This window comes from Schistocerca piceifrons, chromosome 4 (assembly GCF_021461385.2).
Source record: "Schistocerca piceifrons isolate TAMUIC-IGC-003096 chromosome 4, iqSchPice1.1, whole genome shotgun sequence".
NCBI lineage: Eukaryota > Metazoa > Arthropoda > Insecta > Orthoptera > Acrididae > Schistocerca > Schistocerca piceifrons.
This window is the reverse complement of record NC_060141.1, coordinates 169059467-169073704: the sequence shown is the minus strand read 5'-3', so window position 1 is coordinate 169073704 and position 14238 is coordinate 169059467. Positions and strand designations below refer to the sequence as shown.

The 14238-nt window shown below is 44.8% G+C and overlaps 1 protein-coding gene across 1 annotated transcript in view; it reads left to right on the top strand.

The window, feature by feature from the left end:
- The first annotated feature begins 1721 nt into the window (after positions 1-1721).
- Positions 1722-14238, top strand: part of LOC124795697 (Holliday junction resolvase MOC1, chloroplastic-like) — a 159447-nt gene continuing 146930 nt past the window's right edge. Inside the window, exon 1 of the mRNA XM_047259777.1 lies at positions 1722-1918. Coding sequence (XP_047115733.1) covers positions 1722-1918 — 197 coding nt within the window. The remainder of the gene's footprint in view (positions 1919-14238) is intronic.

Genomic DNA, 14238 nt, shown 5'->3' with positions numbered 1-14238 from the left:
CATTAAGTGTTACCCAGCACCAGATTTTGGTTTTAGATATGAGCGTTTTCGAACAGACTAGGTACTGTCTAGCAGAAATAACTCGGCGTCATTAAGTATACTCTGATAATGTACATTTATCTGTTATCGAGCTCTTAGTACTGTTCTCACTTTTTTTTATCATCAATCGCTGACAAACTTGCGAGTTTTCTGGGACCATGGGGAGCGACTTGTGCCCGGTGAGTCTACAGTGAAGTAAAGCGTAGCCACGTAGCGCTTCGCGCAGATTGACGGCCCGTCGCTGCCGCGTCATCCCTGTCTGAGGCCATCAGCAGTCCAGAAGCTCTCAGATCGTCCGTTGCTCTGGGGACTGTTTCATTTTCATTAAACAAACTCTCACGCCGGACACCTAGCTATAGCCGTACTATTAACGTGGAAAAAATAACATTTCTTCGTTTATAATCAGACCGTTTAGGTGCACTAGAATAACACTCAGGAAAACACCTGGTATCTCTTATTTCACGCTTTGTTTTACAGGTGGATATTTTGCCATACATATCAGGTACCGTACGTTAAAAAAAAAGAGATTCTAAATGGTTCAGAATTTCATATCTACAGTGGAAAACTCTTGGGATTAACTGCGTTAGACGGTAAAGAATACAAATTCAGCAAAAGGGGAAAAATGGTGAGGTGCGAGCTCTGAGGGTTTCGTAAAAACTTATTTATGTGTAAACACGTCCATCCCAGCAAATCGAGAATCTCGACGATTTTTGCCTGTTATCGATGTTGATATTGGCGAGGGACACTTTAACCCCAAGGCTCATCACAAGCAGTCATTTGCTTGTGTACAGCAGCCCGAAAGTGAACAGTTCCTGCAGCAAGACAATACACTGACCAGTGGCTCCCAACGTATGTCAAAATGGTCTGAGTAATATTCCACGCACATGAGGGTGCTGTTGCGGACCCGGTTCCGTCTTGGCCCAATAGTACTGAGAACGTTTGGAGAGCCATGGAGTTAAATATGGACGCCTTGGATCCATTTCTGACCAATGTCCGAGTTGCTGTCTTATGAGAACCGCTTTTCAATGAGTAGAGTCCACACCGTGACCCCTTACATCGTCGGGGATAAACAGCGCGCTTCTAGTCGTCGTCGTCGTCGTCGTCGTCGTCGTCGTCGTCAGTCCTGAGACTGTTTTGATACAGTTCTCCGCGCTCGTCTATCCTATGTCTGCTTGCTGTGGTCAAGCCTTCATTTTTCAATACAATTTTTATCCCCTACACTTCCATCCATTACCGAATGAACGATTCCTTGACGCTTTTGGATGACTCCTGTCAACCGAGCCCTCCTTTTAATCAAGTTGTCCTATAAATTTAATTTCTCCCCAATTCGATTCAATACATCCTCAACAGTTATACCATCTATCCAATTAATGTTCAGCGGCGTTCTGTGACATCACATTTCAAAAGCTTCTCTTATATTCTCAAAATAAATTCATATCAAGGAGGCAGCCAATACAGTAACTGTCGCGAAGTGTAGAGCGTCTAATGAAAGCGTCGTATTCCTGCCTCGTCGGCAGCGATGAGAGAATGGTTTCTGACGACACGAACGCGGTTCGTCACCGGATAGGACAAGGAGTCGGGCAGGCCCCTGGCTTTAAGCGAGAAGCGGCGTGCAATATCTCCCTTAAGGTGCAGTTGCGGATCGCCGCCCCCCGCGGTGCACCTTATCGATTGCCAGAATAATGCCGCCCCCTGGAACACGGCGGCTCGGCGCCCGCTTTGTGGGGGCGGCGGCGGTTGCAACTCCAGCCGCCCATTCTTCTGTCAGCAGCACAGCTGCCAACGTGTGGGGCGCCGCCGGCGAGCTTAGAGCGGCTACAGCTGGCGCTGCCGTTGCCGCAGTCGCACATTCCTATAGTCGCTCACAGCTGTCGCGCACGTGAAAACCAAGAGAGTGAATTGTTCTACCCACTGGTCGAAGAGATGAGAGCCGAAGCACACGGACATCCTACTACGAGCAGTGCTCACGGACGTTTTCCCTCCGTTGTCTCTCTCCGTTTTGCTCGTACGATGCAGAAGTTGTGAATTTGCAGAGTGCCTCTACCCAAAGAAGCAGATGTCGTCAAGGGAAGATCAGTTCGAGTTCCGGAGAAATATGGGAAACAATTCTGACTGTAGAATTATGTTAGAGAATATGGTGAAAAAGACAAAACCACATTTATAGCAGAATGAGATTTTCACTCTGCAGCGGAGTGTGCGCTGATATGAAACTTCCTGGCAGATTAAAACTGTGTGTCGGACCGAGACTCGAACTCGGGACCTTTGCCTTTCGCGGGCAAGTGCTCTACCAACTGAGCTACCCAAGCACGACTCACGCCCCGTCCTCACAGCTTTACTTCTGCCAGTATCTCGCCTCCTACCTTCCAAACTTTACAGAAGCTCTCCTGCGAAACTTGCAGAACTAGCACTCCTGAAAGAAAGGATACTGCGGAGACATGGCTTAGCCACAGCCTGGGGGATATTTCCAGAATGAGATTTTCACTGCAGCGGAGGCGAGGTACTGGCAGAAGTAAAGCTGTGAGGACGGGGCGTGAGTCGTGCTTGGGTAGCTCAGTTGGTAGAGCACTTGCCCGCGAAAGGCAAAGATCCCGAGTTCGAGTCTCGGTCCGGCACACAGTTTTAATCTGCCAGGAAGTTTCATATCAGCGCACACTCCGCTGCAGAGTGAAAATCTCATTCTGGAAATATCCCCCAAGCTGTGGCTAAGCCATGTCTCCGCAATATCCTTCCTTTCAGGAGTGCTAGTTCTGCAAGTTTCTCAGGGGAGCTTTTGTAAAGTTTGGAAGGTAGGAGGCGAGTTACTGGCAGAAGTAAAGCTGTGAGGACAGGGCGTGAGTCGTGCTTGGGTAGCTCAGTTGGTAGAGCACTTGCCCGCGAAAGGCAAAGGTCCCGAGTTCGAGTCTCGGTCCGGCACACGGTTTTAATCTGCCAGGAAGTTTCACATTTATAGAATTTGCAGATTCACAAAATGGTTCTGACAGTGTTGACTGGAACGCGCACTTCAGATTTCTGAAGTTAACGGAGACAAAACACAAGAAGCCAACAGTCATCTGCAATTTAGATAAAAAGAGACTGCAGTCATAGGAATGAAAGGGAAACAGAAGTTGAGAGAGAGTGAGAAAGGTTTGTAGTTTGCCCCGATGTTATTCAATCTGTACAACGCACTGGTAAAGGAAAAAAACGAGAAATTAGGAAAGGAAATTAAAGTCCAAGGCGGAGAAACAGTAAGTTTGAGATCTGTCGATCAGATCGTAATTCGATCAGTGACGGAAAATGACTTCGACGATCAACTGAGCAAAGTAGATGGGTCTCTAACAGAGATTATGAGACGAACATAAATATTAGTACATAAAACAAAGGTAACGGAGTGTAGTCGAAATGATCCAGTCGATGCTCACGGAATTAGATCAGGGAATCAAACGGTGAAAGTGGTAAACGAATTTTGTGACTTGCACAGCGAAATAACTTTCGACAGCACAGGTGGAGACGACATAAAAATTTACTGGCAATAGCGAAAAAAATTAATTCAAAAGAATCATACGTTAACAGAGAAAACACATTTAAATGTTAAGCAGTATTTTCTCGAAGTATCTGTCTGCAATGTAGCCTTGTATGGAAATCAAGTAAATTACGAAGACGTACCAACTCGAAATGGACAGAAAAGAGTTTTATGATACAACTTGATTAGACAAAGGGATCAGCTGATCCTGGTATTGGAGAAAGGTTGAGGGACGTAACGTACAGTAGTTATGCCAATATAAAAAAAGACTTGCACTAGACAGAGCCGCATCAAATCAGTCTACCGACTGAGGAACACAAAAACAATATTTCTTTTCATACAATGAAGGCTTTCAGGGCCGGATATCACAGCAACTGGTAAATCTGCCGGGTTGTATAGCCGTGGTCGAGAAACCTTTCTTGTTCCTAACGTTTCGCCCAGAGCTGCACCGTACATCCTAAGAGGTGTTCTTGATTCCGCCGGCTCTTGCCGACTGACAGGTCGGACGTTGGAGAGCGACATAAATACTATGGAAAATGGGCATGGTCGAGGGTTATACGTTATCGGCAGAGATAAATCTTGTCAGTGATAACGCTACACTATCGATTGTCGCCTGTCAAAGATAAAACTTCCCTGTCCACTCTGAAGAGCCACTGTCCACAAGTTTCAGAGATTATATTTGTCTGTTAAAATTCTCTCTACATTTATATGTATTTCCATATCTTTTCTATATAGCCGTCGATAATACAAGGGAAAATTAAAAAGTTTCCATTCGAAGGCCGTACAGTCCAGAAACGGTATGCCAATGAGACGAAACTGCATTTTGGCAATCATCCCGCCGACGCACCAGGTTCATGGTAAAACACTGTATCCTGCTGCGTGAAGAAGTCCGTATCTGTCTGCTGCACATCTTCGTCCGACAGGAATCGTCGACCCTTCAAGCCCTTTTATAAGGGACTGAAGCCGTGATAATCGAATGGGTACCGTTAACTAGTGATGGAGACACCATGTTCACTTAAGTCAATAAGCAATGGGCCCCAGTAATCAAAGAACAAGGTGAATTTAACCTTTCCAGTAGATGAACTACTTGGGACGACGAGATGATGGATGAAACCATTACCCCATACGCATTCTTCATTCTTCCATGGGATGCTACCGATGTTTGTCCAGCAATATTCAAGAAAAGAGTGACCGCTGTCGGTCCCGTTTGGACGTATTTGGTAGTAACGTCGCCGTAGTTCACGTTTCTGCATTTGCCGCACGCACGTCGAAAGACACGAATGCCACACTAATCCCTTGCCTACATGTCGGTGCTTATGTACATGCAATCGGAATCGTGGCATTCTCCATATACGCCGCAGCAGCGCCCTCGAAGGGAACCCTTTTGATCGTCCCTTATAGTTCGTCAATTTTGATACAGTTTTGGTTTCGGGAAACTTCATGATTTTCTTACTGAAGCGCATGCTCTGCTACAGCTGATTTTTCTATTTCCCCTAGTCGGCAAAGACTTTCATGTTCTTCAGTCCTGTATTCACGCAACTTCTCTTGGTAGTTTCAGCGCAGACTTTGCCACATGTACACGGAATACCACACATGCCGACAGAGGAGGACATTTAACCTTCATAGATCGGAGGATTTGACATTTTCTTTGTTGGTCTAATATTCTGGTCTGATGTTAAGTTTTCTCAAATTCTTTCCATCTGATCAGTTACTTTTTACAAAAAGGAGAGAAACTGTGTTCTTCCATTGTTGTAGTTTATCCTTGTTCTTCAGCCTACTGTTATTTGATCGTTGAATTCTTATTCACACCTTTTCCTGAGCAGCAATTTTTTTCGAAAGCCTGTTTCACATGTTTTAATTCGGCGTCTTTTGGCTCTTCCAATAAGACTTTCAATGACATCCTCCTTTTACGGTCTTAACTGTAATATTCAAAGAAAGGTATTCCATAGACATTTTCCATATCTGGATTTGTGTCATTTAGATAACAAAAGAATTGTTCTAACGCTTTTCGACCGCATGAGCAGACCACAAATATATCATCCACAAACCGATGCCATCGATATGGTTCCTTACTATTAATTGCTTTATGTAGAAGCCATCGAAATACAGAAACATGGGGATAATTTTAAAGAAAAGAAAAAGCTGTGAAACTAAGTGATATATGGATAGTGACTACTGAATCGATATACAAATATTATCTTTTTGAAAAGTTCAACTGTTCAGTTCTGAATTTGATAAGGTTTATCTTTGCCGACCAAACGTACATTTATACCACTCCCCTTTTCACAGTTTATATGCAACTCTCCGGCGTCCGACCTGTCATTCGACAGGACCCTGGGGGGCCAGCAGCACCACTGACGACGTCCGCCGCTGCTCTATATGAAACTTTAGGAACGATAAAGTTTCACGAACTACAACCTGACAGATTTACAAGCAGCAATATTTCTTTTCCTCGACGAGCTACACCATACCTTAAACATAGCAGAAGTAGGTGAAGAGAAGCTGGAAGGTTTCTCAGGAGAACCAATTTTAACAGATAGCCGGCAATGGCATCATTAAACACCAACTAGACGTACTCTCATGCATATAAGCTATTGTCTTTTAAGACCCAACATGCGGCTTTTTGCCTCTTTAAACAAACGTGAAGTGATTCACAAAACCGCACTTAAATCCATGTAGATGATGCGATGCTAGCGACAGGAATTTTGCATCAAGTCCCATGCTTTGGAGACACAGTATTAGTTTATGTTAATCCTGATACTTTTTAAGGTTTGTGTACAGTTTCCTTGCACAGTTAAGTAAAATCTGATCATTACGACAGGAATAGTAGAAATTCTGGTTCCAATGCGGCAATAGTTTTAGCGTAGCCCTTCTGTTTCGCGAATAGCTATCGGCTCTGTTTCTCCTTTCACTGTTTCACATTCTTGGTTTCCTCTGGGTGGCAGCGTATTACACATCCAGGTGGACGGACATGCATTCCTCTGCAGGGACTCCGTTTGTACTGAGGCCCTGGAGAAGCCGAATACTGCACCGAGTCTATTCTGTAAGTGCTCGGCAGAGTCTGTGAGCATTTTGTTGTAAGCAGCAAGGAGCCCACTAGGTCGACCACTTCGCTGCGAATGAGAGGTATACATTTCCGGCCCAGAGCACTGTTCTAACTTATCACATTATAATCAGCAACGTTTCTCGTAGGGATTAACAGCGAAGTAAAGACAAGTTTTTATTTTGTTGTCACTCGTGGTTTTAACCACAATGGTCACAAAATCTTGTAAGATAGTTGCAGGCATTATATAACATTATTGCTAGCCTTTTCTGCCTTGACAAGAAAAATTCTGTGTGAATAATCGCCATAATTTACGCGTTTTCGGTTATACTAATCATCAGATCTGCTGCAAAATAGTAATAAGTAAAGATACACCAAAATAGTCTGTGCTACAGGCCAAAACTAGCACACGAAAAGCATTTAGTACCACCATTAGTGAGCTGAATAATGTTTATCCTGAAATGTAATTATGAGGGCTTGTTAGCTGGGCACTGATGATGGAACTGCCTATAGTGTATGACGAGATACTTCGTTTTTCTGTATGCTTTTTTTACTTTGTATCACTATGTATTCGTGCAGTACACTATTTTCGCGCCGCGTAATACATTTTTTGTAATGCCATAAGTGAAGACATGATTTCTTATGGAAACTATAACCAACGTTAGTATAATGAAAAAATACCGTGTTAGTCAGTCTTTTTTTTTATCTTGATAACCAGTTTCTACTTTGTACACGGATCATCGTCAGATTCTGATTCAGAAATTTATTGGACAAACTGCGCTTTGCACCATTAGGTTAGTATCTAAAGACAATATCTGCACCAACTCTAAATAGTTTACCAAAATAAGAAAAAAAGAGGTATTACCATTCAAGAATCAGCGACCGAACACGGTTTATCTCCACGAAAACGAAAACAAAGATCGTCGATCCCAGAATGTGTGAGCCGTGGCGGCTCGTTTAACCTTTGCACTATCGATATCTTCTAGTTGGCGCCTCACCAGATGCTACATGTTACTGCCTTGTGTGGTTATCGCTGCCTCGGCTAGGCTTCAAAAGCGGCCGCTGGAGCGGCGACGGTGGGGCCTTCGAATGGCGCAGTGCAGGCAGCTTAGGTGTAGCCTTCGCGCAGTGTGGAGCTGGGGTCGGTACGACGTCTTTTCCAGGTCTTCGTTCAATCTTCTTCGCTAGGACTGGGTAGAAGGCAAAAGGTTTGGTTCGCCTATGCCGTGCGTATCTGGTCGTTCAGCTCAGTGCACCGATTTCTCGCTCCGCAAGCCGTTTGAGCAGATGTTCATTGAGTCGTCACGTATCTCTTTGTTATTTGACTCTGTGTGCCTCTAGGACCAATTTATTGGGCTCTCTGCTGTGTATTTTTTGAATCGATTTGTGTTAATCTGCTGGCCAGCGTTCTCTCTAAAAATGTGACATGGTTAATGTTGTTATGGCTACAATATGTCCGGCTGTCATACATGATTATATCAAGGGCCCATGAGTTATGTTTCTTTTTTTTAAATTTTGTGGTTGTTTTTAAATTGTTTTATGCGAGAGAACAAACTATTTTTGAATTTTAATACTTGTTTTCACTGTGTTTTAGAAGCTGGCGTGCTCTCTGATATTACTACCATCCAGCCGTTTCAGTTTTGTGTGTTACGGCCTCCAGCTAATGGTAAGACCTTAGCGAGTTGTTATTTATATTCCTTCCTGGAAGAACTTACAGCTCTCTTTGCGTAGTTCTCTTCCGCAGCTTACATTTTTAGCGTAGCTTATTTCCTAGGGCGTATACTTTAATGGAAAGGATCTATAAGTGCAATCGTGATTAAACAGTAACTTTCACTTGTAGTGTAATTCAGTGATACACTTACGTTCGGTGTTTACAGTACCTACTAAGTTACCGGGAGAGTATTCCGTGTGGGCGACTTCTTGCCACGTGGGCCTACTCCCCTGCGGCCGTGTGGACGGCTCTCGAGCATTTCCTTGCGCGGCTCGCCGTTTGTAGTCTCGTGTACTGTCAGTCCTCAAGTTGAGTACCTTATGTTATCTGACTTGCACTGTAAATGAAATTTTGCTGTTAGCTAAGAGGCCTTTGATTAACTGGCTTTTTCCAGGCAATTTTCCCTTTAATGTTATTGTTCTGTATAAAACATACAGTAATCTTGTTCTAAATCTTATTGTGAATTATTCGGTGTAAGCCTTTTGAGTAAGAAATAAAGACCTGTTATGTCTTGTAAACTAGTTAATGTTTATCTTTTGGAGTCTGCCTAATGTATTGGATTTGAGCCCGCCTGAAGAAATTTATCTAGATCTCACGTATTGTTATTGGCTGGTTTATTTACTTTTTCAATTTAAATTTTTTTAAAGGTCAATACTGTTAAAGTCTTATTTTACTGCATCTTGTTTGATGCGACTATTGTTGTAATTCAGTGACTGTGTCATTCACCATTTTCAAGTCTGTAAATTGAACATGGCAGATTAACTTGGAATTTTCCTGTCTTTCTTAAAGGGGACCCGGTTTCACTGGAAAAAAAAAATCGCCAAAGGGGAAACGATGTTAATTAAAGGGGCCTAGTCCTTCCATGTCATTTCTCTGATCCTGGTAAATGCCGATATCAATGTGATACAGCTCTGGTAACACTCTCCAGAATTTGAAAAAGTTCGAGTAGCTACCCAAGTCCAGAAAACTGACTTAACTTCTTATACATACAGTCGAAAATATCCCCAACAATCAAACACATTACACGTATGCACCACTTAATACACTATAAAAAGAAGCTGATAAAGACTTCAAAAAGAATAACAAGCGAATTTTCCACAGGACTGTTAGGGAAGAACTAATCATCCGCAAACAACCTAGTATTTGATATCGCCGCTCAGACGAAACGCCGAGCCCAACACAAAGGCTGAGACATCCTGAAGCATTGCTTCGAGAACAATTCATATGTAAGACTCAGAGGAATATTTGAATTTGATCCATCCATGTCGAACCAAGGCTCTGTTCTAAGGGGATGCGCAACATCGTGATGCACCACATAAACAATAAAGCACCGCGGGAAGGCCGTGTAATTGCCGGGATGCTCAAGACTTTTGACTGACAGACAACAAGCGTAATGGTGAATATACCAGAGAATGAAGTTGTACGTAATACCAGAAAATTTCTTTGATTCACCCGCTACACAAAAACGGTGACAAGACTATCCCCCAAAACTCCCGAGACACTTCTCTTCTGCCAGTCAGCTAACAAGTACTCCCTAATGCCACCTCACCAGATTAGAACAACAGAAAGGATGGAACGTACGTGAATATTAGACTGGCTTTCGGTAAGGCCGATCTTGTGCAGAAGACACCTGGGACCTCAAGATGCAGCTCTCCATGCTATTCTATCCTGTGCAAGTGTCTTTATTTACAAATATAGCACAGACAATCGATGCCCACAGTGGTTGCGTTTGTACATAAAAAAGTCTTTGACTCGACTGACCGCATCACTGACTTAATCCAACAGATTTAAACAAAAGCAACGTCGAAAATAAAATTCATGAACGGAATCTCTGAGGCCCTCGTACAAAAGTAGGTGTACAGCAAAAATGTCTCATCTCCCATACTTTTCAATTTACAACTACACTCCTGGAAATGGAAAAAAGAACACATTGACACCGGTGTGTCAGACCCACCATACTTGCTCCGGACACTGCGAGAGGGCTGTACAAGCAATGATCACACGCACGGCACAGCGGACACACCAGGAACGGCGGTGTTGGCCGTCGAATGGCGCTAGCTGCGCAGCATTTGTGCACCGCCGCCGTCAGTGTCAGCCAGTTTGCCGTGGCATACGGAGCTCCATCGCAGTCTTTAACACTGGTAGCATGCCGCGACAGCGTCGACGTGAACCGTATGTGCAGTTGACGGACTTTGAGCGAGGGCGTATAGTGGGCATGCGGGAGGCCGGGTGGACGTACCGCCGAATTGCTCAACACGTGGGGCGTGAGGTCTCCACAGCACATCGATGTTGTCGCCAGTGGTCGGCGGAAGGTGCACGTGTCCGTCGACCTGGGACCGGACCGCAGCGACGCACGGATGCACGCCAAGACCGTAGGATCCTACGCAGTGCCGTAGGGGACCGCACCGCCACTTCCCAGCAAATTAGGGACACTGTTGCTCCTGGGGTATCGGCGAGGACCATTCGCAACCGTCTCCATGAAGCTGGGCTACGGTCCCGCACACCGTTAGGCTGTCTTCCGCTAACGCCCCAACATCGTGCAGCCCGCCTCCAGTGGTGTCGCGACAGGCGTGAATGGAGGGACGAATGGAGACGTGTCGTCTTCAGCGATGAGAGTCGCTTCTGCCTTGGTGCCAATGATGGTCGTATGCGTGTTTGGCGCCGTGCAGGTGAGCGCCACAATCAGGACTGCATACGACCGAGGCACACAGGGCCAACACCCGGCATCATGGTGTGGCAAGCGATCTCCTACACTGGCCGTACACCACTGGTGATCGTCGAGGGGACACTGAATAGTGCACGGTACATCCAAACCGTCATCGAACCCATCGTTCTACCATTCCTAAACCGGCAAGGGAACTTGCTGTTCCAACAGGACAATGCACGTCCGCATGTATCCCGTGCCACCCAACGTGCTCTAGAAGGTGTAAGTCAACTACCCTGGCCAGCAAGATCTCCGGATCTGTCCCCCATTGAGCATGTTTGGGACTGGATGAAGCGTCGTCTCACGCGGTCTGCACGTCCAGCACGAACGCTGGTCCAACTGAGGCGCCAGGTGGAAATGGCATGGCAAGCCGTTCCACAGGACTACATCCAGCATCTATACGATCGTCTCCATGGGAGAATAGCAGCCTGCATTGCTGCGAAAGGTGGGTATACACTGTACTAGTGCCGACATTGTGCATGCTCTGTTGCCTGTGTCTATGTGCCTGTGGTTCTGTCAGTGTGATCATGTGATGTATCTGACCCCAGGAATATGTCAATAAAGTTTCTCCTTCCTGGGACAATGAATTCACGGTGTTCTTATTTCAATTTCCAGGAGTGTACATACAATCAACTAATTATGACAATGTACTACCTGGAATCTGGAACCAAAAAGTAAAAAATCTCAAATTTCCTATTTTTGAGTAAGACCTAGCAATAATCAGAATGACTATCGCTGAAATACTACAGATGCTTCCTGAGAAGACTACGAGCTAACTTCTGGTTTTATGTGCTGTTTAATGGCCCTAAAAATAAAAATCCGGTGTTCATCTGTGAATGGGCTTCTGGCCAGACTGCAGGTAGGGCTAAATGGAATAACAACATAATATTAGTATCACCTTCATCGTCCTCCGACCATGTCAGTCTCCTCCTCGTAGTCCTCTGGCACCCATCGCATCCCAGACCTCTCGACTCCAGCTCCTCTTAGGTCGTCCACTCTTTCTTCTTTCCGCTGGGGTCCACTGCCACACCTTCTTTGGCCTCGGCTATCGTCCATTCTTATGTCCATACCATTTTAGACACTTCATCTCTATGGTGCCCAAAACTGATTTGTTGACGCCTTCTGTTGGTATTTGGTACGGGGTTCGGCTTGGAGATGTCACAATTTCGTCTCCGAAAGTCTATTTCTAGTGCTCGCGAGTTGTTTGACGCTTGTTTATTACCCAAGCTTCAACGCCGAACTCAGTGATGTTTTCAACAACTGAATGATGTATCACCTGTTTGGTCCTTTTTGTTATTCCAAAGAACAGAGTTCAGTTGTCGTATGGCCCACCTGCCCTACCCTATTTTATTATTTACGTCATCTTCACTTTTTCAGTTAGATCACATCATTCCTGCACGTACTTGAAACACCTATCCCCTGATCTTACTGGCTTCGACCTCCAGATCTTCTATGGGACTATCGCCAACCTTCACGTACTCGCTTTTTGTCAAGCTTATTGTGAAGCCCCAGCTTTCGTACTCCTCATTTAACTTCCGAAGCATGTACTCAGCATCCTCCTTGTTTCCTGCTACGATGACCTCGTCAAGCGAAGACAAGTGTGTACACGATTTCATCACGCACAGGGACTACCATACCTCCACATTTGTTCCTCTATGCATTAAGTGCTCCGAGCACATAGATGTAAATAGCGTCGGTGCTATGGCACACCCTTGGCGTAGCCCTTTTGTAACCGGGAACTCCAGTGACGATGAATTTCCTACTTCGACGACGCTCACACAGTTAGTATAGAGCTGTTTAACTGCTTTGAGGTAGATAGTTGACAAGTCACTACTTGCCCAAAGACTGTTTTTTGGTACCATACCAATAAGCCTTCTGTAAAGCCACGAAGACTACTGAGTATCTATACCTCTGGCAGTTCTCTTCTCTGGTCTTGTTGTCGTCTTGAGCCTGAAGACTGGATTGATGCAGCTCTCCATGCTATTCTATCCTGTGCAAGCGTCTTTATTTACAAATAACTACCGCAAACTACGTCCTTCTGGATCTGTTTATTGTATTCATCTCTCGCTCTCCCTCTACGATTTCTTCCCCCCCCCCTCTTCTCTCCAGTACTAAATTGCTGATCAGCTGATGTCTCAGAATGTGTCTTATCAACCGATCCCTTCTTCTTGTCACGTTGTGCCACAAATTTCTTATCTTCCCAACGCAACACAGTACCTCTTCATCTATTACGTTACGTGCACATCTAACCTTCAGCATTCTTCTACAGCGCAAGATTTCAAAACCTTCTATTCTCTTCTTGTCCAAACTGTTTATCATTCATGTTTCACTTCCATACATGGCCACACTCCAAACAAATACGTTCAGAAAAGACTTCCTGACAAATCTGTATCCGATGTGAACAAGCTTCTGTTCTTCAGAAACGCTTTTTTTCCCATTCCTAGTCTCTATTTTATCTATCATCAGTTATTCGACTGCCCACGTAATATAACCCACCTACAACTTTAAGAGTCTCGTTTCCGTCAGCATCATCTGATTTCAACTACATCTCGTTATCTCTGTTTGCCTATTCCCCTTCTTTCCACACTGCCCATTTACCTCTATACTCATCTATGAGGATGTGCTGAAAAGAACTGCCTCCGAATTCTTTCAAAACTCTGAAAGTTTTTTCAATAAAACAAACGTTATTAACGTTCTACACCTTTATTCTTGACGTCTACATATTTGCTGTCATCTGCCGCTAGAGGGCTCCGAATTGTAGCAAACAACATTGCGGTGTGTAACGTAACTATGTTGGTGCGTGGAAACAGCTTGTTGTAATCGAGTTTCTAACCGCAGAAAACCTCGTCCACACATGGAGCACCGTCTCCTTCAGCATGACCACACCAGAGCACACAGCAGCGCTGCGACATCTGCAACAGTCGGACGTCTCGGGTTCACCGTTACCGATCATCCTCAATACAGTGCCGACTTGGCTCCATCCGGTTTTCATCTGTTTGCAGAACTTAAACAACACCTTCGACGACTTCACTTTGGTAGTAATGAAGCGGTGCAAGCAGGGGTGAGGTTGTGGCTCCGTGAAGAAAGTCAGACATTCTACAGTGACGGTATCAACAAAGTGGTCTCTCAAAATCGGTCTGAGCATTATGGGACTTAACATCTGAGGTCATCAGTCCCCTAGAACTTAGAACTACTTAAACCTAACTAACCTAAGGAGATCACACACATCCATGCCCGAGGCA